The sequence below is a fragment of the Conger conger genome, chromosome 3 (assembly GCF_963514075.1).
Source record: "Conger conger chromosome 3, fConCon1.1, whole genome shotgun sequence".
Lineage (NCBI taxonomy): Eukaryota > Metazoa > Chordata > Actinopteri > Anguilliformes > Congridae > Conger > Conger conger.
Genome location: NC_083762.1, coordinates 37,420,292 through 37,446,166, shown reverse-complemented (window position 1 = coordinate 37,446,166; position 25,875 = coordinate 37,420,292). Strand labels below are relative to the sequence as shown.

At 44.0% G+C, this 25,875-nt stretch overlaps 1 protein-coding gene across 3 annotated transcripts in view; it reads left to right on the top strand.

Annotated features, from left to right (window-relative positions):
- The window catches only part of LOC133123822 (disco-interacting protein 2 homolog A-like), a 98,593-nt gene extending 73,823 nt beyond the window's left edge, over window positions 1-24,770 (top strand). For 2 of the 3 annotated variants that reach the window (XM_061234432.1, XM_061234431.1), the window contains exons 13-39: window positions 152-254; window positions 394-458; window positions 1,002-1,095; window positions 1,307-1,426; window positions 1,651-1,765; window positions 2,216-2,355; window positions 3,203-3,339; window positions 5,420-5,500; window positions 5,620-5,747; window positions 8,137-8,251; window positions 8,779-8,980; window positions 9,779-9,879; window positions 10,018-10,098; window positions 10,877-11,000; window positions 12,938-13,059; window positions 13,486-13,597; window positions 13,945-14,054; window positions 14,934-15,064; window positions 15,788-15,956; window positions 18,043-18,213; window positions 19,669-19,698; window positions 21,958-22,019; window positions 22,114-22,171; window positions 22,309-22,383; window positions 23,055-23,229; window positions 23,763-23,886; window positions 24,455-24,770. In XM_061234432.1, the coding sequence (XP_061090416.1) occupies window positions 152-254; window positions 394-458; window positions 1,002-1,095; window positions 1,307-1,426; window positions 1,651-1,765; window positions 2,216-2,355; window positions 3,203-3,339; window positions 5,420-5,500; window positions 5,620-5,747; window positions 8,137-8,251; window positions 8,779-8,980; window positions 9,779-9,879; window positions 10,018-10,098; window positions 10,877-11,000; window positions 12,938-13,059; window positions 13,486-13,597; window positions 13,945-14,054; window positions 14,934-15,064; window positions 15,788-15,956; window positions 18,043-18,213; window positions 19,669-19,698; window positions 21,958-22,019; window positions 22,114-22,171; window positions 22,309-22,383; window positions 23,055-23,229; window positions 23,763-23,886; window positions 24,455-24,707 (3,198 nt within the window). In that variant the 3' untranslated portion in view covers window positions 24,708-24,770. The remainder of the gene's footprint in view (window positions 1-151; window positions 255-393; window positions 459-1,001; window positions 1,096-1,306; window positions 1,427-1,650; window positions 1,766-2,215; window positions 2,356-3,202; window positions 3,340-5,419; window positions 5,501-5,619; window positions 5,748-8,136; window positions 8,252-8,778; window positions 8,981-9,778; window positions 9,880-10,017; window positions 10,099-10,876; window positions 11,001-12,937; window positions 13,060-13,485; window positions 13,598-13,944; window positions 14,055-14,933; window positions 15,065-15,787; window positions 15,957-18,042; window positions 18,214-19,668; window positions 19,699-21,957; window positions 22,020-22,113; window positions 22,172-22,308; window positions 22,384-23,054; window positions 23,230-23,762; window positions 23,887-24,454) is intronic. The other variant, XM_061234433.1, reaches the window with a different exon arrangement.
- The last annotated feature ends 1,105 nt before the right edge of the window (window positions 24,771-25,875 follow it).

Genomic DNA, 25,875 nt, shown 5'->3' with positions numbered 1-25,875 from the left:
CCTTTGGCAGTCTTCAGCCCTGAATTTGTGCTAGCTTATAGTGCTAGCACTACCTCTCCTGGTTTACTTATAGGTGGTCTCTCAGAGTGCGGGTTTGCATGAATATGTGCGTGAATACTGATGGTATGTACTCTTCTGTCTCAAAATGCAGTATAAGACCAGCAAAGAGGGCAGCACTATGGGAGTGACTGTGCCCCATTCTGCCATGTTGGCGCATTGTCACGCCCTCACACAGGCCTGCGGCTACACTGAGGGTGAGTGAGGCACTTCTTTACTGCACACGCGACAACCTGCACTGCACACCTCACACTAAAGGTTCACACTACATCTGAGGATGTGGAAAATGCTGCTGTGGTTGTGAGTGTTTCTTTAACGGGATGCGTCTCCCCTCAGCGGAGACCATCACCAACGTGCTGGACTTCAAGAGGGATGCTGGCCTTTGGCACGGAGTTCTCACCGTGAGTACACCCACACACACACATACATTACACTCACAAACCAACACACACACACACACACATATATTACACTCATGAACCAACACACACACACACACAGACACATACATTACACTCATGAACCAACACACAGAATTAATCAAATCTGTGTAATTCTCTGTGCCCTTTTATTTTTTTTTGTTTTAATCCCTTGTTATGCACCTATGTTTGTGTTTTGATTGATGCATGCCTTCACACACTGACACACGCACACACGCACGTACATCCCTACACCCACGCCCACACACGTATACACATGCATGCTTGTATACTCACACACACTGACACACCCACCTTTGTCTGAAGGTATTGCCGTAGACTCGTCTAATTAGTTCGTGGGTTTGTGTTGTGTACTGTGTTTGATAATTTGAGTGTGTTAGCCCTTAGTTTCCTAGTTTCCTAAAGCATGTACCATTCAACAGTCATAATAGCCTCTATCTGCTACTTCTTTCCCTGAGAGAGCAGGTGTGTGATGTATGTTTTGTTGTTGTGATTGCCTGACAGAGTGTAATGAACAGGATGCACGTCATCAGTATCCCCTACTCTCTGATGAAAGTCAACCCTCTTTCCTGGATTCAGAAAGTGCACACCTACAAAGGTGAGAGCCAATCTCACTCCATTTTCTCTGCCTTTGTACTGCGGTCTGTTGCTTGTGAACCATTGCTGGTTCTTTTCACAGTGAAGTTGCTTGTGACTGTGTTCTGATTGGCTGAGGCCTGAGTGTGACCGCGTTCCGATTGGCTGAGGCCTGAGTGTGACCATGTTCTGATTGGCTGAGGCCTGCTGTGTGACTGTATTCTGCTCGGCAGCCCGGGTAGCGGTGGTGAAGTCACGGGACATGCACTGGTCACTTCTGGCCCAGCGAGATCAAAGGGACATCAGCCTCAGTTCACTGCGGATGCTCATTATTGCGGATGGAGCCAACCCCTGTGAGTGCTGCTATCTTTATATAATAAAGATAAATAAAGAGTGAATATAATAACGATACCTACAATAAATTTATATTTATGTCCTTATATGTATGTAATAATTCCCTGTTTCTTGCTTGTTTGGTTGTTGTGTGTGTGTGTGTGTGTGTGTGTGTGTGCATATGTGCACACCTGTGTGTGTATGTCTGTCCGTGTACCGGTATGTGTGATGTGTGTCACCACAGGGTCCATCTCCTCCTGCGACGCCTTCCTCAATGTTTTCCAGGCCCGGGGGCTCCGGCCGGAGGTCATCTGCCCCAGCGCCAGCTCTACAGAAGCCTTGACAGTCGCCATCCGCAGGTGACCTGGCGCAACTACACCACCAAAGCATGCACAAGCACAACACAAACATGCGATTGCGAATACACTTCTACTTTCACTCATTAGCACACACTTAGCCTGTAGCGTAGTGGCTAAGGTACATGGCTGGGACCTAGAAGGTTGGTGGTTTAACCCCCCTGTGTATCCAGCTGTTGGGCCATTGAGCAAGGCCCTTCCCCCCTACCTCCCATGCACTGCCCACTGCTCCTAAGTAACTAGGATGGGTCAAAGGACAAATTACCCCACGGGGTTCAATTAAGTATATCTTCTTATTTTACAAGGAAGCAGCAGAACTCAGGACTCACTGGTTATATTTCATGTTAACTGCATTAGCAAACCTTTTTACCATCAACCCCACACAGTGTTATGCAGAAGTGTGAGCATGTCTGTGTTTATCTGTGTCTGTGTGCGTCTGTGCCTGTGTTCTAGGCCCCCAGAGATGGGTGTTCCCCCTCCAGGAAAGGCGGTGTTGTCCATGAGCGGTCTGAGCCACAGTGTGATCCGGGTGGACACGGAGGAGAAGCTTTCTGTGCTGACCGCGCAGGACGTGGGACAGGTCATGCCAGGCGGTGCGTGACTCTCAACTCTCATCCTCCTTAAAATGAGCCTACAGTAAACTACAAACGGATTCACCTTTTAATGAATCCAGAGTAGTCTACCCTCTGATTCACCTTTTAATGAATCCACAGTAACCTACACTTGGATTTACCTTTTTATTATTCCACAGTAAACTACAATTGGATTCACCTTTTAATTAATCCACAGTAAACTACACTCTGATTCAATGTTTAATGAATCCACAGTAAACTACCATTCTCATTCAAATTAACCCACATTAAACTTCACTTCAATGGAAAAAGCAGTCAAATAAATACAAAGTACATTATATTTTTGAAGTAATTTATTTTATCATAATATTTGTTCTGCCTATTTTGAGTGCGCTTTTACACATGCACTGTCTCCTCTTACTCCTAAATTCCAGTGAAGGCAGATCTTTGGAGGTTTGCAATACCCACAACTATTCATCCCAAACTACAGTCTTTATCGTCTTCATCAAACGATTGAAAATAATTAATTTTGTTAAATGTTTTTTGCAAAATTTCGAAAAGGTAATTACTTTAAGCACAAATATTTAGGAAACGTGGGTTTACTGGGTTTACAGCATTGGAATAATTCAAATTTTAAGGTCAAAATTCCCGACAGCATCGGCTCTGACCTTTCTAGTGTTAACCCAGAGCCTGATTATACTTTCATCGTACTCTAATCAGTTCAACTCGCAGCACACTGCTCTTGGATTTGCTTCTAATTACGTGAGCTAATGGTACACCAATGAGAGAACGGATGAGTCAGAGCACGGCTGCTCGGCAGGTCAGTGGGAAGTTGTGTGAGTGCCGTGTTGTCCGTGTGCGTCCTCAGCCCTGGTGTGTGTGGTGCGGGCAGACGGGACCCCGTGTCTGTGCCGGACGGACGAGGTGGGGGAGATCTGCGTCAGTTCCAGCAGCACTGGGATCTCCTACTTCGGCCTACCGGGCATGACCAAGAACATCTTTGAGGTGTGTGTTCCGCTGACTAATCAATTGGTAAATAGTTGGCATTTATATAGCGCCTTTATCCGAAGCGCTGTGCAATTGATGCTTCTTGTTCACACACACACACACACACACACTCACACACACTCACACACAAATGCTGGTTGGCTGCCATGCAAGGCTAGTTCGTCAGGAGCGTTTTGGGGTTAGGTGTCTTGCTCAGGGACACTTTGACACACCCAGGGCGGGATCGAAATGGCAACCCTCCAAACTACTAACAACTAATGAGCTGCAACTCATTGGACTATGCTTAGAATACAATAGTGTTGAATAGTATAACAAGTAAAACAGAAATTCTTTATTTATCCCTAGCCAGCTTGTTTGAGAAATTTGACAGTTACTGGCTGTAAACATATAAATAAATGAACAACAGACAGGCAAGTAATTATTTAGAATTCGACTTTGCTTAATTTAGATCTCTCTACACCAGAAGGGACGCAAGGCTGTAGAATACTACAATTACACAATATTTATTGAAAATTATGCAATACAGTATATTCACAATATTAATATAATAATTAGAGTATAATGGTAAGGATACTTTTGATGGTAGCATAGCATAGACTTGAGGAGGTTTTTGTTTCAACAAAGAATCAGTGCAAAGGGTCCCAGTGGTGTGTGAGGATATGGTGTTGGCTAATTTACAAATTTTCGGGATGGAAAATATCAAAGTCTTTGGAGTCTAGCCAGCTTGTCACCATTCACCAGTCATGAACAACCACATCAACTGCATTCATGGCTATGTGTTAATGTATTTTCCTTTCATGGTCTGTATGTCTTAATGTCAATCTTAAAAGTTCAGAGTATTGTATTGTTAGCCCAGTGTCGATAGTCTCCCAGCCTCGCGATGAAACTTTGAAGCCGTTTTTCTCAAAAAGAGGGCTTGGTGGCACTCAAAATGAAATGGGACACAACTCCCTTCATATCTGGAGCTGAGAGATAACTTACATTCTCCTTTTCCGATTAGTCTCTAAAACTCAAAATACGGTTTTTGGGTCAATACGACTGATTTTGATAAAGCAGGTCACATATATACAAAAATCCAGGCCTCTAACCTCTTATGCTTTTGCTTATTTATTTATGACTTGTTTCATATTGCATGAGATTTCCTCTTACTGCAAGTTTCCTCCCAGCAATTCATCCCCAGGGATCGAGGGCCTTGTCAGTTTTGAACCGGCCTTTTAATGAGCTTGTTTATCTTGTTTGTGTGATCCCTGCCGTTGCTCTCTCTCTGCAGCACAGCACACACAAGGCAGGCGCCTGAGCTATATTCCCATTGGACATGTCAAACATTTACTGCAAATATGCAGAGCGTAGCTCTCTCGTCTGGTATTTCATGAACAAAAAAAGGTAGTCGCTGATAAGAGTTTTAAATGGTTTGGAATAAAATCAACAAATCCAGAACTAGATGCATTTAGATCCGTTCTAATCTAGTCATATACATACATGTATGTTCACAGTTTTAAATCTGATCCCTTTGTTTTCCATTTGATGAACAGTTTCAGAACCATCTAGATTGATTGGATGCTAATTAGCCTAGCTTGATAATATTTTTTTGTAATTATATTAACCGCTTGATTTGCCTGCTAATGTACCGCTAAACTGAAATGAACAGTGGAGCAAGCATTTAGGGACATCTAGTGGTGGGAGCTAATAAATGTCATATGTGAGCATACTTTGCATAGTTTATCCCTGCAGACCTTTCGCACCCCACTTTTGACATCATCGAGCTTTGAAGCCACAATAAGCTTCATGTTTGTCTTGCTCAACAGAAATCTCAGTGAAAGAGGATTATTGTGAGCATCAGGGAGCAAAAGCTTAACACATCATACGGATATTTCATAATCAAAAGGGATCAGCCCATCCAGAAAAGAATCAAATAATCCACTTTGTTCCTTCTCGAACCCTGAGTACTTGCTCTGTAATCACAGAAAAAGCCATTTGACTGTTCTGAATACCTTTATACCTACAGTCACAAGTTTCAGATCTTCAGTGAAGATTTCCTGTTTCCTGTGGGTAACTGCATTTCCTCTCTGGCCTTCAGACAATTCCAGTGACCGAATCGGGGGTTCCCATCAGCGACCGACCCTTTACTCGAACCTCACTGCTTGGGTTTGTGGGACCTGTAAGTAAAGTAAAAAAAAACATATCTGGAATGAGTTATTTTTATTTTCCATTTCAGTGTTATGTTTTGAGGCTGATACAAAGGGAGGATACCTGACCCCTGTCATGACTTCATTTTAGGACAACCTGATATTTGTTGTTGGGAAGATGGAGGGGTTGATGGTGGTCAGCGGGCGGAGACACAACGCTGATGACGTAGTTGCCACGGCGCTGGCAGTGGAGCCCATGAAGTTTGTCTATAGGGGAAGGTGAGCGATGGCGTTTCTCTTCAGTTTGATCTTTTTACAGGGCGATCAATGTGGGGAATAGATGCCGGGATATGTAGTGGAGGCTGAATCTCTACATTTTGGTTTTATGTGTATTTTCTTTGCTTTATTGTTCTCACTGATTTTAATGATTTTACTGATTTTGTTGTTTTAGTGATTTAATTGATACGGGTTTTATTGTCTTTTATTGAGTTTATAGTTTTTATTGATTGACCGTATTTATTGATTGTTTTATTATTTGAATGTTGGTTGATGATTTTATTAAGTTTATAAAAATTGAAAACATAAGATTAAGAGTCAAATTGGGCTGAATGGCTTGTTGCCATCATGCTCATGTGTGTATGTTTATATGGGCTGTGCTTTGCGCTCTCTCAGGATAGCGGTGTGTGTTTATATGGGCTGGTTTGCGCTCTCAGGATAGCGGTGTGTGTTTATATGGGCTGGTTTGCGCTCTCAGGATAGCGGTGTGTGTTTATATGGGCTGTGCTTTGCGCTCTCAGGATAGCGGTGTGTGTTTATATGGGCTGGTTTGCGCTCTCAGGATAGCGGTGTGTGTTTATATAGGCTGGTTTGCGCTCTCAGGATAGCGGTGTGTATGTACTGCATGTGTGTATGTTTATATGGGCTGTGCTTTGCGCTCTCAGGATAGCGGTGTGTGTTTATATGGGCTGGTTTGCGCTCTCAGGATAGCGGTGTGTATGTACTGCATGTGTGTATGTTTATATGGGCTGTGCTTTGCGCTCTCAGGATAGCAGTGTGTATGTACTGCATGTGTGTATGTTTATATGGGCTGTGCTTTGCACTCTCAGGATAGCGGTGTGTATGTACTGCATGTGTGTATGTTCATATGGGCTGGTTTGCGCTCTCAGGATAGCGGTGTGTGTGTTTATATGTGCTGTGCTTTGCGCTCTCAGGATAGCGGTGTGTGTGTTTATATGGGCTGTGCTTTGTGCTCTCAGGATAGCGGTGTGTGTGTTTATATGTGCTCTGCGCTCTCAGGATAGCGGTGTGTGTGTTTATATGGGCTGTGCTTTGCGCTCTCAGGATAGCGGTGTGTGTGTTTATATGGGCTGTGCTTTGCACTCTCAGGATAGCGGTGTGTATGTACTGCATGTGTGTATGTTTATATGGGCTGTGCTTTGCACTCTCAGGATAGCGGTGTGTATGTACTGCATGTGTGTATGTTTATATGGGCTGGTTTGCGCTCTCAGGATAGCGGTGTGTGTGTTTATATGTGCTGTGCTTTGCGCTCTCAGGATAGCGGTGTGTGTGTTTATATGGGCTGTGCTTTGTGCTCTCAGGATAGCGGTGTGTGTGTTTATATGTGCTCTGCGCTCTCAGGATAGCGGTGTGTGTGTTTATATGGGCTGTGCTTTGCGCTCTCAGGATAGCGGTGTGTGTGTTTATATGGGCTGTGCTTTGTGCTCTCAGGATAGCAGTGTGTGTTTATATGGGCTGGTTTGCGCTCTCAGGATAGCGGTGTGTGTTTATATGGGCTGGTTTGTGCTCTCAGGATAGCGGTGTGTGTGTTTATATGGGCTGTGCTTTGCGCTCTCAGGATAGCGGTGTGTGTGTTTATATGGGCTGGTTTGCGCTCTCAGGATAGCGTTGTGTGTGTTTATATGGGCTTTGCGCTCTCAGGATAGCGGTGTGTGTGTTTATATGTGCTCTGCGCTCTCAGGATAGCGGTGTGTGTGTTTATATGTGCTCTGCGCTCTCAGGATAGCGGTGTGTGTGTACTGCATGTGTGTATTTTTGTATGGGCTGGTTTGCGCTCTCAGGATAGCGGTGTGTGTGTTTATATGTGCTCTGCACTCTCAGGATAGCGGTGTGTGTGTACTGCATGTGTGTATGTTTGTATGGGCTGGTTTGCGCTCTCAGGATAGCGGTGTGTGTGTTTATATGTGCTCTGCGCTCTCAGGATAGCGGTGTGTGTGTTTATATGGGCTTTGCGCTCTCAGGATAGCAGTATGTGTGTTTATATGGGCTTTGCGCTCTCAGGATAGCGGTGTGTGTGTTTATATGGGCTGTGCTCTGCGCTCTCAGGATAACGGTGTGTATGTTTATATGTGCTCTGCGCTCTCAGGATAGCGGTGTGTGTGTTTATATGGGCTCTGCGCTCTCAGGATAGCGGTGTGTATGTTTATATGTGCTCTGCGCTCTCAGGATAGCGATGTGTGTGTTTATATGTGCTCTGCGCTCTCAGGATAGCGGTGTGTGTGTTTATATGTGCTCTGCGCTCTCAGGATAGCGGTGTGTGTGTTTATATGTGCTCTGCGCTCTCAGGATAGCAGTGTGTGTGTTTATATGGGCTTTGCGCTCTCAGGATAGCGGTGTGTGTGTTTATATGGGCTGTGCTCTGCGCTCTCAGGATAGCGGTGTTCTCGGTGTCGGTGCTTCATGACGAGCGCATCGTGGTGGTGGCGGAGCAGCGGCCGGACGCGTCTGAGGAGGACAGCTTCCAGTGGATGAGCCGCGTGCTGCAGGTACAGCCTGCCCCCTGCGCACGTGCCTGACTGTGTGACCTGTGTTATCTGTGTAATCTGTGTTACCTGTGTTATCTGTGTAATCTGTGTTACCTGTGTAAACTGTGTAATCTGTGTGCCATCTTGGCTAGATCAGTAGTGAGGGATTCACATACAGGTCATGCCACCTCACACAACTGATTTCAAGCCACAGCCGGGATATTTATTTTAACCAATATGACAACCAGACTCCGTAGTTCTATTATTTTTTTTATGTGAAATAATTATTGGAATTACTCAAGTAGTTTTACATGAATCACCGAGAATAATTTGTGATCTAGTTTAGCATATCCAACCAATAACTTCCCTTGGGGTTGAGCACACAATGTATACTTGATGTCCCTTAGATTGCAATGAATACTATCTGTAGAACGTGATAAAGCACTGAAGAAACAATCCGACAGAATCAGTTTATGGCGTGTATTTGTGTTGCTGCTGCTGCTCCTCTCGTGAGCTTTGACCCATACCTCTTCACCCCATGTGTCCAGGCCATTGACAGTATCCACCAGGTTGGGGTGTACTGCCTGGCACTGGTTCCTGCCAACACCCTGCCCAAAGCCCCGCTGGGTGGCATCCATATCTCAGAGACCAAACAGCGCTTCCTGGATGGGGCCTTGCACCCCTGCAACGTCCTCATGTGCCCCCACACCTGCGTCACCAACCTGCCCAAACCTCGCCAGAAACAGCCAGGTATTATGGGATAGGAGCCCTGTTTGATAAAGGACAGTACATTTTATGTGAAATTGCCCTGTTTTATCTGTTACAGATTCGTTCCTCTTTTAAATATTTGTAACACCATTCATTTTGCTTGATTTCTTTACCCTAAATAGTTTTTATGAGGGCTTTCTGCTTGTTTGGTATGTTACATACAAATAGCATTTAAAAGAATGTGTGCTTATGACTCGCGTGTGTTTATAGAAAATGCTTGTTTATGAATAATGTATGAAAGTATGAATAGTTGCACTGTACTGTTTATGAATGTCTGTTTATGAATAGCATGTGTATAGTGCAGTCCGTATGTATTGATGGTCATTGGCACAATTCTGGTCCTCATGTTGATAGATGCCAATAACAAACTCAGCAATCAAGATTAGTTACTGAAAGCTTTCCTATACCTACGCTAAGGAAGCGGATGAATACACCTGACTATTCAGAAGCAGCTGAGAAGCCAACCATCTAATTACTTTTGCTCCCCTAAGATGGGGAGGACTATGAATTAAAAAATTATCACCATCACGCATCACCCGATATGTGTGTAATTGCCCTCAAATTAAAGGGTACAGTCTGCATTTTAACCTCACGTATTGTTCCATATCAAATCCAACGTGCTGCACTACAGAGCCACAATAACAGAGATTGTACCAACTGTCCAAATACATACGGACTCTAGCGTATTTGTAAGGAATATGCGGTTACAGGTGGCATATATTTATAGGGAATGTGTGTTTTTGAATAACGTGTGCTCGTATTGCTGGTGTCTTTGGACAGAGGTGGGCCCTGCTTCTATGATAGTGGGGAACCTGGTGGCAGGGAAGAGAATAGCCCAGGCCTCTGGGCGGGACATGACTCAGCTGGAGGACAATGACCAGGTATGTATGCTAGCACTGGCCCACGTGCTTCCAGGAATGAAGGTGCCTTTCTTCCCCGTATGTTTTCGGAAAGAGTTTGCGTCTCGACAACTGTGACTTATTTCGTGTTGGATGGTGTCTCCATTGCTTTCTCAACAGTTCCTGTACATGCAAGACGTCCTACAGTGGAGGGCTCAAGCAACTCCAGATCACCCTCTCTTTCTGGTGCTAAATGCCAAGGTGCTCCTTCCTCACACAACAGGCCTGAACTAATTGTTAAAACATTATATAGGGGGCTTTATATACACTAGGGGGGCAGCCTATGGCCTAGTGGCTAAGTTGCTTGACTGGGGCCCGGAAGGTTGACGTAGACAAAGCTTTTGGGCCCTTGAGCAAGGCCCTTAACCCCACATTTTTCGAGGGGATTGGCCCCTGCTTAGTCAAATGAACTGTAAGTCACTTTGGATAAAAGTGTCAGCTAAATAACTGTAAGTGTAAAACAAATTAGGCCAATCCTCATTTAAGCTATCTAACAAGCTCAAGGCATCTTGCTATCCATTCCCTGAAGATACCAGTCTCCATGCAGAATCATTAGTAATCTGACAAAGAGCTGCTTCTTCAGACTGCATCTCTCAAGAAGAGAACACTGTTTTATGTTCTCTTCTTAAGGCTTGTTATGGTTAGCCAGGTCTAGCACAATAGCTTATATTAAACACGTGAACGCATTTACAACATAACATAACGTAATATGATGGCGAGAACAGGCCATTCAGCCCAGCAGTGCTCGTTTTTTACTACCCAGTAAGTATACGTACTGCTTAGTTGCCTAAAAGCAACTATGTTTCTCCTGGATTATACATCCCTCTGAATAAGACCGTTCGCCAACTTGTTGTTTAAATAAAGCTGGCATGCATGTCTGTTTTGGTAACTGTTTGTGGTGCTGTGTTGCGTTTCCATGGTGAGAAGCCGTGTGCGGCGCCCATGGCTCCAGTGAACGTTTGTGTGGTGTTGTGTCTAGGGCACTGTGGCCAGCACGGCCTCCTGCTTGCAGCTGCACAAGCGTGCGGAACGGGTTGCCGTGGCACTGATGGAGAAGGGGAGGTTAAACACCGGGGACCATGTGGCCCTGGTCTATCCTCCAGGTGAGGTGCCCTTCTTGGCTTAGAGTACAGTGTGCGTGTGCGTATGCGTATGCGTGTGCGTGTGCGCGTGTGTGCGTGTGCGCGTGCGCGTGTGCGTGTATGTGTGTATGCGTGTGCATGGCAGTCACAAGTCACTGTTGCACTACAGCACCTTCATTCAGCATCACATCATAATGGTGGGCATGGTGGTTTTCAGCGCACTGTCCCCGGTTATGGTTTTCTACTATATTGTACGTTGCTCTGGATTAGAGCGTCTGCCAAATATTTGTCATGTAATGGCATTGCTTGGGTGTAATTTTTGTTGTGGAGATGCACCCCAGGCTCCAGAGCCTAATCCTGACTATGCCACAGTGCCAAATGAGGCTGGAAAGCCCCAAAGGGCGACATGATTGGGCATGGCTTTGCCTGGGTGGAGCAGATTGCAGTTGGCATGGTAACTCCAGCATTATTGCTCCCTCAGTCATTTGGGTACCTGTCGTTTACCTGCACCAGTTTTGCACAAAGTAGTTCTCCAGGGCAATATTTTTACAGCTTAGTTGGTGAACTGCAGAGTGAAAGTAGTGCTTGGTGGCTGCATATATTCTCCCAACGTAACGATGTTACAGCGATGGTACAGACCCACACCAACGCCAGTGACCCTGGTTTAATTTTTTTAACCCCTTCTGCCTGGCAGACATGTCAGTTGATTATGAGATTTTAATCAAATGATGTGTGCAAATTATATCTGACTGCACTTAATGTATTATGGGCCCAAATAGCGAAGCTCCTGGAACCATATTGTAATTATTCTGCCATTTGTGAAAAAATATTTCATTTTACAGCAGTTTTTTAACAGGGATTCCCAAAAATCTTCAAATGTAGCACAGAGGCCAGTAAACCCTGTTGTATGGTGCCGGTTGGCCACAAGGTGGTGCTATAACGGAGTCTTGAAAATGCTAAACTTTGGAAGTGTCAAATTTCTAACCCAAATTATACAGTCAATTTGGGACAAAGGTGCATATCTTCCAAGGAAGAACTTTGCCTCTTGGACCAAAAAAAGTAATATTTGAGTTTCTGCCATTTGTATTAATTTTTTAATAAAATAATGAAACATCTCATTTGAAATATTGGCATGCAGTTGGCACTAATTTATTCGGGAGATGCTTCTTTTCAAAAACTTTTCACACTGTTGCCACACCAAAACACATGGCCACAGTAAGCCAGTAAACTTTCAGTGGGTGTGGCGTTTTACAAATGAAAATGGTTTCAAATGATGCAACTTTCCAGTCATACAAAGGCACCAGCTTTACAGTATTGGTCAAATAAAAACACATGGTGGTGCTATAGAGTTCATATTTATGGTACTAAGGGTTGCTCCAAATGTAAATTGGCTTATTTTCTTATTATTAAAATGTATTGTAACATCAGAAGGGATTGACAAACTCATCCAACTGCCAGAGCAAGTGCAAACCTGCTAGTTGGCCACATACATGGTGGCACTATAGCAGACACGTGAATGTGCAAATTTTGGAAGTATCGTAACCCCGGACGAATTTGGTACATAGGTGCTCCTCACAGAAATGGGTCTCCTCGCAGAGAGCAAATATGTCCACCGTGTCGGAAGCCCACCATTTTGAATTTTGAATTTTAATTTTTTTAAATTTTTTTTTATCTCCGCCTAGGCTGTATTGACATGAAGATTGGATTAATTTATTCATAAGATGTTAGATACATCCATACATCGGATGATATGTGTAGGAATTGCATCCCTTTTTATACATAGTTCTCCCATTTTACAGGACCAAGACTAATTGGACAGTTGGCTTCTCAACTGCTTCTGTATTGGTGTAAAATTTGGACTAATTTGATACTAAGATGGTCCTTTTTAATAGTACTGGTCACACCCTTCTGCCACCCCACTTTCCTCCAATTCACCCTTGCTTTGTGTTCCTCTTCAGGCATCGACCTTATTGCCACCTTCTATGGGTGTCTGTACGCCGGCTGCGTGCCAGTGACCGTCAGGCCCCCTCACCCTCAGAACCTGTCCACTACCCTCCCCACCGTCAAGATGATTGTGGAGGTAGAGTGAGCCCCATGTGCCCGGCAACAACTGCATCAGCAAATGTCATTGGTCATTTACATTCTGTGGGATATTTAAAGGCATACTCGCATATATTTTTTGAGTTTTTGTATCATCCTGGAGCTTTAACAAGCTATTTGTAAAAGGATTTCCTAAAAATATTCCTGACGACGTATATTTTTGCTTAATTATCGGATGAACTTGCTAAATGTTAACACGGGGAGCTGACCACCGGAGGCAGAGGGGAATTGGCCTCCGTGGGCACTGTTAGGAACTTTAAAACAACCTATGTCACTGCTCTGAGTTTTATGGGCGTTTTGGATAATAAAACCAGTGCCAACTAAGAAAGACATTTCCTGAGATTTACGCTGAACTGTCTTTTGTGGGAGCAGACTGCCTCAGTTTGTCCTGTGCTGTGTGTCGCAGGTGAGCAAGTCTGTGTGCATCCTCACAACCCAAGCAATAATACGGCTGCTGAAATCCAAAGAGGCTATGGCGGCGGTGGACGTGAAGGCCTGGCCGATGGTGCTGGACACAGGTAACGCCACCCTGCAGTCTCCGCAAAGCTCTCTTCTGATTTCTCCGGCCTTATTTAATGTTGATCGGATAACACCAAACTAAAGGCTGCATTGTGATAAAGTTGTGTTCGTCTTGGATTAGAATAAGATGTATGATTAGAATTGGGTTAGGACAGGATAAATGGGGGAAGATTAGGAAAATAAACAATGGGGTGTAATATAAGTAGATTGTGGTAAAAAAAAAACAAAAAAACAAAAAACGCTTTTAGTTTGAAAAAATTGCCATCGTTTGGTTAATGATCTAATGTGTACTGTACTCTGTGTAATGTGTAATGATCTAATGTGTACTGTACTGTTATTGATTCAGATGACCTCCCGAGAAAAAAGGCCCCACAGATCTACAAGCCACCGACCCCAGAGATGCTGGCATACCTGGACTTCAGTGTGTCCACCACCGGCATACTAGCTGGAGTGAAGGTACTGTACCAGGGTTCACATGGGTCATACTAGCTGGAGTGAAGGTACCATACCAGGGTTCACATGGGTCATACTAGCTGGAGTGAAGGTACCGTACCAGGGTTCACATGGGTCATACTAGCTGGAGTGAAGGTACCGTACCAGGGTTCACATGGGTCATACTAGCTGGAGTGAAGGTACCGTACCAGGGTTCACATGGTTCCAGTGGTAGACTGTTTGGCCCTGTGGCTGTAAAACCAGACTCTTTCTTTACAGACTAATTGAGTGACCTTTCCCTTAATTCCCTAGAAAAGCATAGGTATTGCTAAAACAATGCATTCTCCCAGTTTGGGAGGTGGTGTGTCCTGATTATGCTCACCACCTCCTTGTTTTAGTGCTTGTCTTATGGTTTCATAAGACACAGCGTAATGAGCATTTTGAGGAATGGATTTATGACGGTGTTGCAATTTATTTAGTGCTGTGGATAGATAGACCACCATTTACCTGGTAGTTTAGTCACACTGCAGTGAATGATTACATTACATTACTGGGATTTGGCAGACGCTCTTATCCAGAGTGACATACAACAAAGTGCAAAGTGCATATGCCCTTCACCAGGGACAAGTGCGCTGAAAGACCCAGGAGGGAAGTACACTTTCAAGTGCTAAGAGTACAACAAAGATAAGGACTTTGGACTTTTGATTAATCTGACAATTGATTATATCTAAAACTGTTTTTATACAGCACAATGCAATATAATGATATACACTTACACAGGAACAATAAACCGCACACATAGCCAAATGAAACCAGCAGAAATACCATCCTAGTGAATAATCGGGTGCATGTTGGATTAGTTGGATGTAGTGCTTCAGGTTCTGACCGTTCTCCCTCCCCTAGATGTCCCATGCTGCTACCAGTGCCTTGTGTCGCTCCATCAAGCTGCAGTGCGAACTGTACCCCTCTCGCCAGATCGCCATCTGCCTGGACCCTTACTGCGGCCTCGGGTTCGCCCTCTGGTGCCTGTGCAGGTGAGCCTCTCACCGAAAGCTGTGGGCTTTCAACACAGCCAACGCCAGCCTCTTCATAGGGCTGCACGATATATCATAGATATGGGGCGGCATTGGCTCAGGAGGTAAGAGCAGTCGTCTAGTGGTCGGAGCGTTGCTAGTTCGATCCCGCCCTGGGTGAGTCGAAGTGTCCCTGAGCACCTAACCCCAAAAATGCTCCTGACGTGCTGGTTCGTGCCTTGCATGACAGCCAATCGCTGTTGGTCTGTGAGTGTGTGAATGAGAAACCATTTGCCATTTGCCATATGAACATGGAAGATAAACACATAGGAACAGATAGCTTGAACTGTGATGAATAGTATTTATTTCAAATTATGTTCTGTTAGATCGATTGGCTGCTCACGTGCAATTTGTTCAATAAAAGAATGTTGGAAATAATGGTTTTAAGTTTTCTAGTTCAGTGGACATAGACTATTAATTGTCTGGGGTCAATGTTAGCAGTATACCTAAAGCGGAAAGACATTAGAACTGTGCATACTTATCACACGTCGTATTGTCATCGCAATATTCAACAACGTTATCACATATTTTCCTCATATCGTGTAACCCCACCTTTTTACTAAAAACTCCACTTTATCCACTAATTCAGTGGATTAAAGTTCTTCGCTCTGAGCTAACAGACTGATTTCTGAGTTGGCCTCTGACTCGGTGGCGCCGCCGTGTGTTTCTGCTGTGTGCCTGCAGCGTGTACTCTGGCCACCAGTCCATCCTGGTCCCTCCCCTGGAGCTGGAGAGCAACGTGTCCCTGTGGCTGGTGGCCGTAAGCCAGTACAAGGTGCGCGTCACCTTCTGCTCGTACTCCGTCATGGAGATGTGCACCAAAGGCCTGGGCTCCCAGACGGACGCGCTACGGGTAGGCCCCGCATCCGAACCGCACCCAATCCTTAACCCTGTTCATTTACATCCTCAGAACTGTCTACGGCAGGGATATTCAGTCTGTTAGGGGAAAAATGCCCTTTTTAACATTTCATAGGTGAGCATCATCTGATGAAACGGATCCCAGTAAAAACAACGATCGCTATGTTTGAGTTTGAGTTTGCAAAGAAATAACAAAGTGAGAAAGCTTACCGGCTTTCTGATTTGAATCAGACATAGTAAGACACACTTATACACACTTCTCCGGGGGGGGGGGGGGGGTCTTTACCAAAACAAAAAGACATGAAGTTGGCCACCAAAATGTATCAGTATTTAGTCTTCTGAATACCCCTTGCTGACCTTGCTGTAAGACCCAAATGTGCTAGCTGAGAAGCAGAGACATTAAGGTCAAAGGCTGTCTGTCTGCCGGGAGAGAGACAGAGAAAGACTCCTAGTAAGCACTTAAATCAGAAAGTGGTCTAATAGTAATAAGGATTATCACTAAAAGGTTATTTGTAAGCATGTGATTGTCTTTATGTTAACACACATTGTCAATTAAGAATCAATTAAGAAAATTACCCTTACTAGTCTTATCCAGAAATGGGTGGTGTGCATGCAGGCTTTTGTTCCAACCAAGCAGTTACACACCTCATTTTACTACCACTTACTATAGCCATTAGAAGCTTTGCTAAGGACCTCGATAAGTAGAGTCAGGTGTGTAACTGCTGCATCCATTCCGGGCTTTTCTGGGGAAGATTAAGTATCTCTGGTCTACAGCTTGGATATGCAAACTCATCTGAAAAGGGGCAGTGTTTCAGTGCTATGACACCTGATTCAACTAAATAATCCTGTTGCTGTGCTACAACAGAAACCTGCACCCACAATGGCCCTGTTTATACAAGGAAGTCACATTGAGATTAAAACCTCTTTTTCAGATGAGATCTAGCCAAGTCAGGGTCCAATAGCAGCATAGCAAAATCACAATCACGAGACCATTACAATACTATCCATAAGTATGTAGGTATATATAATTCCAAGTGCATTGCAATACACACAGTATGACAACATAGCACATGGCAGTGAAATGAACACATCAGTGTTACTTAAAACAGCAGCTAACCGTGAGAACATCCATTATTCCTTGCTCCTTGCATAACAGATTCTGGTTTATGTTCCAGTTTTCAGTGTGAAAGTGCGGTGGATTTGGTGTGTTTAACTGTAACCACTCCATTTCAAGAATGATTTACATTTAAACTTTTAAATTATTTACTTTTAAACCGTTTTCAGTTTATTTTTACTTTTGGTTTTTTGGTTTGGTTTCTCTTCTCATACTTTTCTTGCAATATTCAGAAGAGATTGTTTGTCATTACTACAGTACGCAAAGAGTAGGGGGTTCCCCGGTGTCCTGGCTAAATTCCTAACCTGGCTCTGTCAACCTGCCCCGGAAACATAACCCTGATTTAATTGGCAAATAAAACTATTGTTCTGTCCATCTCCATCTCAGCCGATGAGTGGTGGACATTTTGGCATTACACAGGTCGCTACATATTTATCTATCATCTGTCTATCTATCTATCTATCTATCTATCTAGCTACTGTATCTATCTATTAAACATCTAACTATCTAATCTATCTATCTATTTAACTAGTATATATCTATAGATCTATCTATCTAGCTACTGTATCTATTCAACTATTTAACTATCTAATCTATCTATTTAACTATATTATATATCTATAGATCTTTCTATCTAGCTACTGTATCTATTCAACTATTTTACTATCTAATCTATCTATTTAACTATCTAGTATATATCTATAGATATATCTATCTAGCTACTGTAGCTGTCTGTCTATTAAACTATTTAACTATCTAATCTATTTAACTATCTAGTATATATCTATAGATCTATCTATCTAGCTACTGTATCTATCTATCTATTAGACTATTTAATTATCTAACCTATCTAGACATTGCTATTTATTTAAGTATCAAGTATATATCTTTAGCACTATCTATCTATTTACCTATCTACAGTATCTAATTTTTTATCTATCTATCCACCGGTCTATCTATGCTCCAGATGCGGAATGTGAACCTGTCGTGTGTGCGCACCTGCATGGTAGTGGCAGAGGAGCGACCGCGCATCGCCCTCACTCAGTCCTTCTCCAAGATCTTCAAGGACCTGGGCCTCTCCGCCCGCGCCGTCAGCACCACCTTCGGCTGCAGGGTCAACGTGGCCGTCTGCCTGCAGGTGAGGAGGGGGGCGTTTCACATCCTGTCCATTTCTCCGTTCATAAGGAGACCTCTTAACCAAATCATGAACTCCAATCATATCAGAGGTCCACAAAAATGAAGGCTTCTTGTTAAGAAGGAATTGGACCAGTATACCTTTTTTTTTTTTTTACCAGTCTCTTCAGACAAACTTGGTAGAAGTACTCCTGGTTTTTCGTTATATTGAGGAATACTTGTTTTCACATTGTCCTCATCTAAAAACAACCTTTGTTCTCACGAACACGTGATTAATGTCTGATAAAATAGAACTGAATTGTCTCCCTACCATACCCTGTTCACATTAGGGGTGTGAACGGTTAAACAAAACTGATTTGTAAACGGTTACAAAAGATTTATAATCGATAACCAATATTTTTTTCTGGAGGTGAAATTGCAAGCTCAAAATAAATGCACGTTCGTCACCAGGCGCATTATTGCAGTTCTAAACTAGCTTCAGTATTTCAAGCAAGCAATCTGGCCATTTCAGGGGGTTTAAAATGCAAACAGGGAATTGAATGCTACAGTATTAGAGTATTAGATTAGTATTAGATTTATTAGAATAAATCATTTCTGTAGCTGTTGGTTGACTTATGGCTTATTGTAAGCCATAAAACCATCTGAATTTTTAAAAACAATTTAACGCTATAACATATTGTGTACCGATTTTATCTAGTGACCTCCATAATGTTTGACATTTTTCCCTGATTGGCTCTGTACTCTAGATTTTTAATAAAACTTATTCGATTTCTAATAGAACAATTCCTTCATGATTAAATATTTTATTAAAGGCTATTTTTAATTGATTTTGGGTTCACCATGTGGAAATTACTGCACATTATACATAGTCCCTCCATTTCAGTTAGTCAGGTATGTTCAATTGCTTCTTCTGTGTAAGTGTAAGACAGTTATTGGCATTTGTCAACATGAGGGCCAGAGTTGAGATGAAAGTCAAGGAAGCCATTATGAGGCTGCAAAATAAGAAAAATTTTTACAGACATCTGCCAAATCAGTATCTAGGAAGGAATTGTCATCATAATAATTTGATCCATCCATCCTTCATTTGGAAGTAAACTTCTTATTCTCTGGTGACTCGTGACGTATACATAACCCAAAACATGACAAATACTAAGGTTCCCAAGAAGCTCACTTTTCCCTAGGACTATAGAATTAATTTGGAATATGTGTAGTACCTCTTTTTAAAGCTGGTTGTTGCGGTCAGTTTAAATTGAATATGGCTGTATTTCTGTGGCTGTAGTGTGGAGTATTGTGTACCGTTTTCTTTTCTTTTTTCTACCTCCTCTCCTCTTTCTTTTCATCATTGTCCTCATCCCTCAGTCTTCTTGTCTTTTGATCTGTCTATATGTCTGTCTGTCTGTCTGTCTGTCTGTCTGTCTGTCCCTCTCTTCTGGGTCCCTGGCTTGTGCCCTCTCATTAGCCCAACAGGTTGGGGAAGCTGGCGGAGCAGGTACTGTGTGATATTCAGGAGGAACCGTAGCAAAGGGCTTGTGTTTGTGCGTGCTTGTGTGTGCATGCATGAGGTTGTGCATTCTACTAAAGCTGTTCCCTGCTGAGAAAAACAGCTCAAGCTAGGTTTTTGAAATGGCTGCTAGCTGGTTGAACGGTTTAGACCAGCTCCTAGCCCAACATGGTTTGACCAGCTACCGGCTCTGAAGTTATCTGCAGTAGCTGGTTGACCAGCTCATACCCAGCCTGACCACATGGTGAGCTGGTCGGCTGCATTTTACAGCAGGGTTCATTTCTTTGAAATAGTTATTCTAAATTAGTCTGCTGATAATTGGTGTTATGTGTGCAGGTTTATGTAATTTGTAACAAAGATGGCATAAAACGGAGCCTGTTTTTTGTTGCGGTGGTGGATGGACAGGCAAATAATAACAAATGGCTTTTGTATTAGGAATTACTCTGTTTTCTCACTTCTTTTTAAATTAATCATGTATTATTGGCTCTTTGCAATTGAAAGAATGAGAACTAATCTGTCCTCTCACACAGCAGGAGACAGCAGTGAGTATAACTAATAAATCAACCAGATAAGTGAGCAGTCAGGGAGAGCATGGAGGGCTATACAATATGCCTGAAGTTGTTTGTTATTGTATAAAATAATAAACAAGAGGTCAAAAAGAGGTGAAGTTGGAGGCTGAACCATGTGTTTTAAAGTAGCACTACCTAAACACTGTACAGCAGCTCTCCGCCTCAATATGAAAGCTCTGTTGAAAAATTATAATAATAATAATAATTTTTTTCCATAATTTGGTCCTAAAGCGGATATCAGAATGTAGCATGTAGTATTTATTTTAATTGAATCACAGGCTGTATATCTTCAGCAGGAAGTGACGAGCCCTACTGACAATACAGAGGTGTGCATGTACTGTGTGTCTGTTGTCTGGCTTAAATCTCCCTCTTTTGTCCCTCGTGCTGGCTTGTGCTTTCAGGGCATGTGCTGGGCTCAGGCTACGTGTGCATGGGGCTTCAGAGAGCTCATTCTAACATCAGAGCAGCCTGCTGTGTTGGGTTATCCTAACTAGACTCAATCTAACACCCAAGGCAAATCTCATGACAATCTCATGAAATTCCTTCTCTCCCCCAAAGGTTTGAACATTTTGCCTAGGTTTGAAAAATGGGGCGGCCTGTAGCGTAGTGGTTAGGGTAAATGACTGGGACATGCAGGGTCGGTGGTTCTAATCCCGGTGTAGCCACAATAAGATCCGCACAGCCGTTGGGCCCTTGAGCAAGGCCCTTAACCCTGCATTGCTCCAGGGGAGGATTGTCTCCTGCTTAGTCTAATCAACTATACGTCGCTCTGGATAAGAGCGTCTGCCAAATGCCATTAATGTAATGTTAGTCAACTTAATGTTGTTGTTTATTTTCATGAGCTTTCCTTGTCGGACTAATACAGTGAAACAATAAAACATCAAAAGCTCATGCTAAGGGAGGTATCATAAGACACTGGGATTGGAACATCTATGCTCAGATAATGTGACTATGGTTTTAAGGTGATGGGTTTGGCTCCCAAGACACAGGGTTGGAAAAGATCCTATTGGCCTTATCCACGTATAGAGCTGGATATTTTCTGTGGATATTTAAGCCAACTGCCCTTTTCAGATGTACAATTGGCAGTGCCCCACCGGGGAATCAGAGCTGTGACTTAACCACTATACTTTGTGGTTTGGACATTATCGACTGTGCCTCTGTCAATACCACCACCCCCCTAACCCTGTTGCTCTCAGCAAGCTATAACAAAGATTAGGTCCTGCTTACCTGTGTGTGGTGGTACCAGGACATGACTTTGGACAGCCTCTAGCTCTACTGGCCTCATGGCAAAAAAAAAGGTACTGAGGTTGATGTAGTGTCCTGCTGAATCTCTGATCAGCACGTCGCATGCAATGTCTAATCCCCAATGGCAGTTGGAGGCCCCGTGATAAAAGGCCAATTTTCCATTGACTCTTCCTCCTTGTGTGACAGGAGCCTAGTTTGTTTGTTTGACTAGGATGAGAAAAGCAATACAGCGGTACAAGAAGTGAATGCCTTGTAGACTGAAATGCCGGCTGTATGCTATCGGAGAGGGCTGGTTGTATCTACACGTGTGACCTCTGACCCATTATGTGAATCCTGTCCCCATACTCCATATGCACTTCCGCTCTGGCACAACACTGTATCCACACCAGCCCCCTCAGGAACGTCATGGGCTTCTCTCTTCTGTTTTCCTCAGGGTACCGCTGGCCCAGATCCCACTACGGTCTACCTGGACATGAGGGCCTTGAGACACGATAGGTGCGAATTCTCCCCCTATTTACCAGCATTTAAAGGGATGTTGTCATTATCAGAGGTAGATATCAACATTTTTGTGTGTGTATGTGTGTTACAGGGTGCGTCTGGTGGAGAGAGGGTCTCCGCACAGCTTACCTCTGATGGAGTCTGGAAAGGTGCGAACCCAAGCCATAACCTAAAAGAAGCACCAAATCGCCTTGGCATTCCCTGCCAATCGCAGAATGGTTTCATTTCCCAGAAAGGAAGTGAATAGTACAGTATGTGATGTGTGCTGTGTGTGCCTGCCTTTCAGATCCTGCCAGGGGTAAAGGTGATCATTGCCAACACAGAAACCAAAGGGCCGCTGGGGGATTCACATCTGGGAGAGGTGAGTGACCACATGATAAAAAGTGTGCAAAAAAGGGAAGAGGTTTGAATACTTTCTGTAAGTCTGTAAGATTGCCAATGAGGTGAGACTAATTTCAAGATTTGCCAATTTCACTCGTCAAGCAAAAAGAAACTTAAAACAGGGTCATATTTTCTACCTTAAAATGAGATAAGACCCTTTTTTTGCAATCCACAGGGCACATTGAGGTGCTAAAGTCGGGAATCCCTTGAAGGGACAGAGGAGTTGATTTAGGAATGGTGTATTTGACTGCGCTGGTGTGTGAGGGCGTGTGAAGGCGTGTGAGGACGTGTGAGTGTGTGTGTGAGTGTGTGTGAGAGTGAGTGTGTGTGTGTGTGAGTGAGACTGTGTGTGTGAGAGAGAGTGTGTGTGTGTGTGTGTGTGTGAGACTGTGTGTGTGTGAGAGAGAGAGTGTGTGTGTGTGTGTGTGTGTGTGTGAGACTGTGTGTGTGAGAGTGTGTGACTGTTGAACCGCTGCAGTGGTGTTTCCTCTGCCCAGGTCTGGGTCAGTAGAGTGTGTGTGAGAGAGAGAGTGTGTGTGTGTGTGTGTGTGTGTGTGTGTGTGTGTGTGAGACTGTGTGTGTGGGAGAGTGTGTGTGTGAGACTGTGTGTGTGGCTGTGTTGAACCGCTGCAGTGGCGTTTCCTCTCCCAGGTCTGGGTCAGTAGTCCCCACAACGCCTCGGGCTACTACACTGTGCACGGGGAGGAGGCGCTGCATGCGGACCACTTCAACACCAGGCTGAGTTTTGGCGACACGCAGACCGTGTGGGCACGCACAGGGTACCTGGGCTTCCTGCGTCGCACAGAGCTGACTGACGCCAGCGGAGGTGAGAAATCCGAGGGTTGGGCTTTCTGGTTCAAGTGCGTAAAGGCCAAATAGTAGTCAACAAAAGCATGCGCGCATTGACAATGCGAAGTCACATTGTTGTGACTTTCTAATGGGAAGTGCACACAAAAGTACACACAAATACATGCATGTTAGGCTACATTAATAAGGCGTTACTGCAAATGTTACCCTGTATAAATAAAGGTTAGTAAGTGAGCTTACAGTATGGTATCACACATTTCATACAGTGGCAGTAAATGCAGGAATCTTTGTTTTCAGATGGAAAAATAAAGAAGTGTGGCTTCCATTGTAAACAGCCAGCCACAAAAGCATGGTGATTTTTGTCATGTGATTTTTGTCAAATTTAGATGTGGACATCCAAAAACATCTCTAGTGCATTTGTTAATCTAAACTGTGCGTTAACAGACTGTATAAAAATACTTAGTCACCCATCTTTAATTTGCTCAGCAGTTGCACATACCAGCTTTGTTTTATTTGAGGGAAAAGGATAATGCGTGTGCGTTTGTGTTCCAGAGCGGCACGATGCACTTTACGTAGTGGGCTCCCTGGACGAAACCCTGGAGCTGCGGGGCATGCGCTACCACCCCATCGACATTGAGACGTCCATCATCCGCTCGCACAAGAGCATCGCAGAATGGTGAGGGAGCATCCACCAGAGAAGCACCTTAGACCCCTGGGACTTGTAGTTTTGTAGTTTTCTGATTATACCCACAGAGTAATGCACAGCAGTGCGTTATTGTTGGGAAAATGACATGAAAATTAGTGTGCTTTTCTTGTCATCAGGCGTGCATTTGTTAGTGAGGAAACCCTAACCTGAACAATGTAGGTCATAATTCTATCTGGTGCACTACTGTCGAAACCTGAAGTAAAGTATTGTCCTGAATTTGGTCGATTAAATGTTCGAAAATGAGATCAGATACTTTTCTGTGCTCGATTGATCTTGTCTGGTGTAATTCAGCCAACAAAGAGTACCGGACGGTTGGGTTGGCACTTTTTGATAGCTGTCCATGCGTTCCAGTCCACCAGACAAGCTCAGTAAAGGTGTAGACAAGTATTTGAATTCAAAACAATAACGTACTTGACCCAGGTCTGGTTGACAATACACAAAGTTCCCCTGAATGGTGTAATGGATATCTAAAGAGCTCTCCCTCCTTCTTCTTCTCTGGAACTCGCTCACGCTCTTCCCCTGCTGTCATTCCCCGCAGTGCGGTGTTCACCTGGACCAACCTGCTGGTGGTGGTGGTGGAGCTGGCAGGGTCGGAGCAGGAGGCCCTGGACCTGGTGGCCCTGGTGACCAACGTGGTTCTGGAGGAACACTACCTGATCGTCGGGGTGGTGGTGGTAGTGGACCCTGGGGTCATCCCCATTAACTCCAGGGGGGAGAAACAGCGCATGCACCTACGGGACGGATTCCTGGCCGACCAGCTAGACCCCATCTATGTGGCCTACAACATGTGATCTCATCTACGAGGCTTGCCATATGTGACCCCCCCCCCCCATCTACATGGCTTAGAAAAAAAAAAAGAAAAAAAAAACTCCCGTCTACAGTACGAAGCCTGCAACTTGCACCTTCATTAACGAGACTCGCAACGTGACCCCCGTCTCAGGGGCCCGCAATGTGACCCCATCGAAGGGGCCCGCAATGTGACCCCATCGAAGGGGCCCGCAATGTGACCCCATCGAAGGGGCCCGCGACATGTGACTCCATCGACTAGGTCTAGAATACGTGACCCGGTCGATGAGGTCTACCTCATGTGAACGAGAGACAGAAGAGAAACGTCAGAGAAGGTGTCTCCACACACTGGAGAGAGAGAGAGAGAGAGAGAGAGAGAAGAATTGAGAAAGTACAGTAACTCGATCTGTATAGCAGCTTCGACTTCCCACTCGTTTTACCTTATCGGACGTAGACGGCTCCATGCAACGCTTGTTTTCGTACGCTGACTTTTTCCACTGTCATTGGCGAGCTGAAAGTAAATGTATTCCTGTTGTTGTCACGGCTGGACTTGGAGTTTGCCATCCTCTCATTTCTCTGGAATGTCGGTTTGGCTTTGTTCCAGTTGGGCACCCAAAGCACAGCCACCCTCACAGGACTGCACCTGCAGCATATATTCCAGTGTGGCATAATGTGCCTCATTCCACTCCGCTGCGCTATAACATTCCCCTGTCATTTCTGAATCTCTATTTCTCTCATAATAAGTGTATTTTAATATTTTCACTCCTTGGTTACTATTGGCCATCTGCTCCGTTCATAGGTGGATTGTATTTTTTAATACAATTATTCTTGTCCCGCTTTCTTGCCTCAAAATGTTCGTCAGATGTAATGTGTTTTGTAAATTCACACGCAGCGATGCTTTTGTATTCGTTTGGTTCTTTATGCTTAAATAAGACTGTTCTTTTTGATATTGAAACCCTTCACTTTACACTGAGCCTTCAGCGATATCCTGTGACACACAGTAGATGAAAAAGCATCCTTAATTCTGTTCCATTAGATCCCAATATGCTGTCCTTCTACTTTGCTTTTTTATAAATGCAAGAGAGTAAGCAGGTACATTTTGAAACTAATTTCCTAGAGGATGCACTAGGCTAAATAATTCAGCCTCATGGTTTGTAGTATCACTTGAATGTA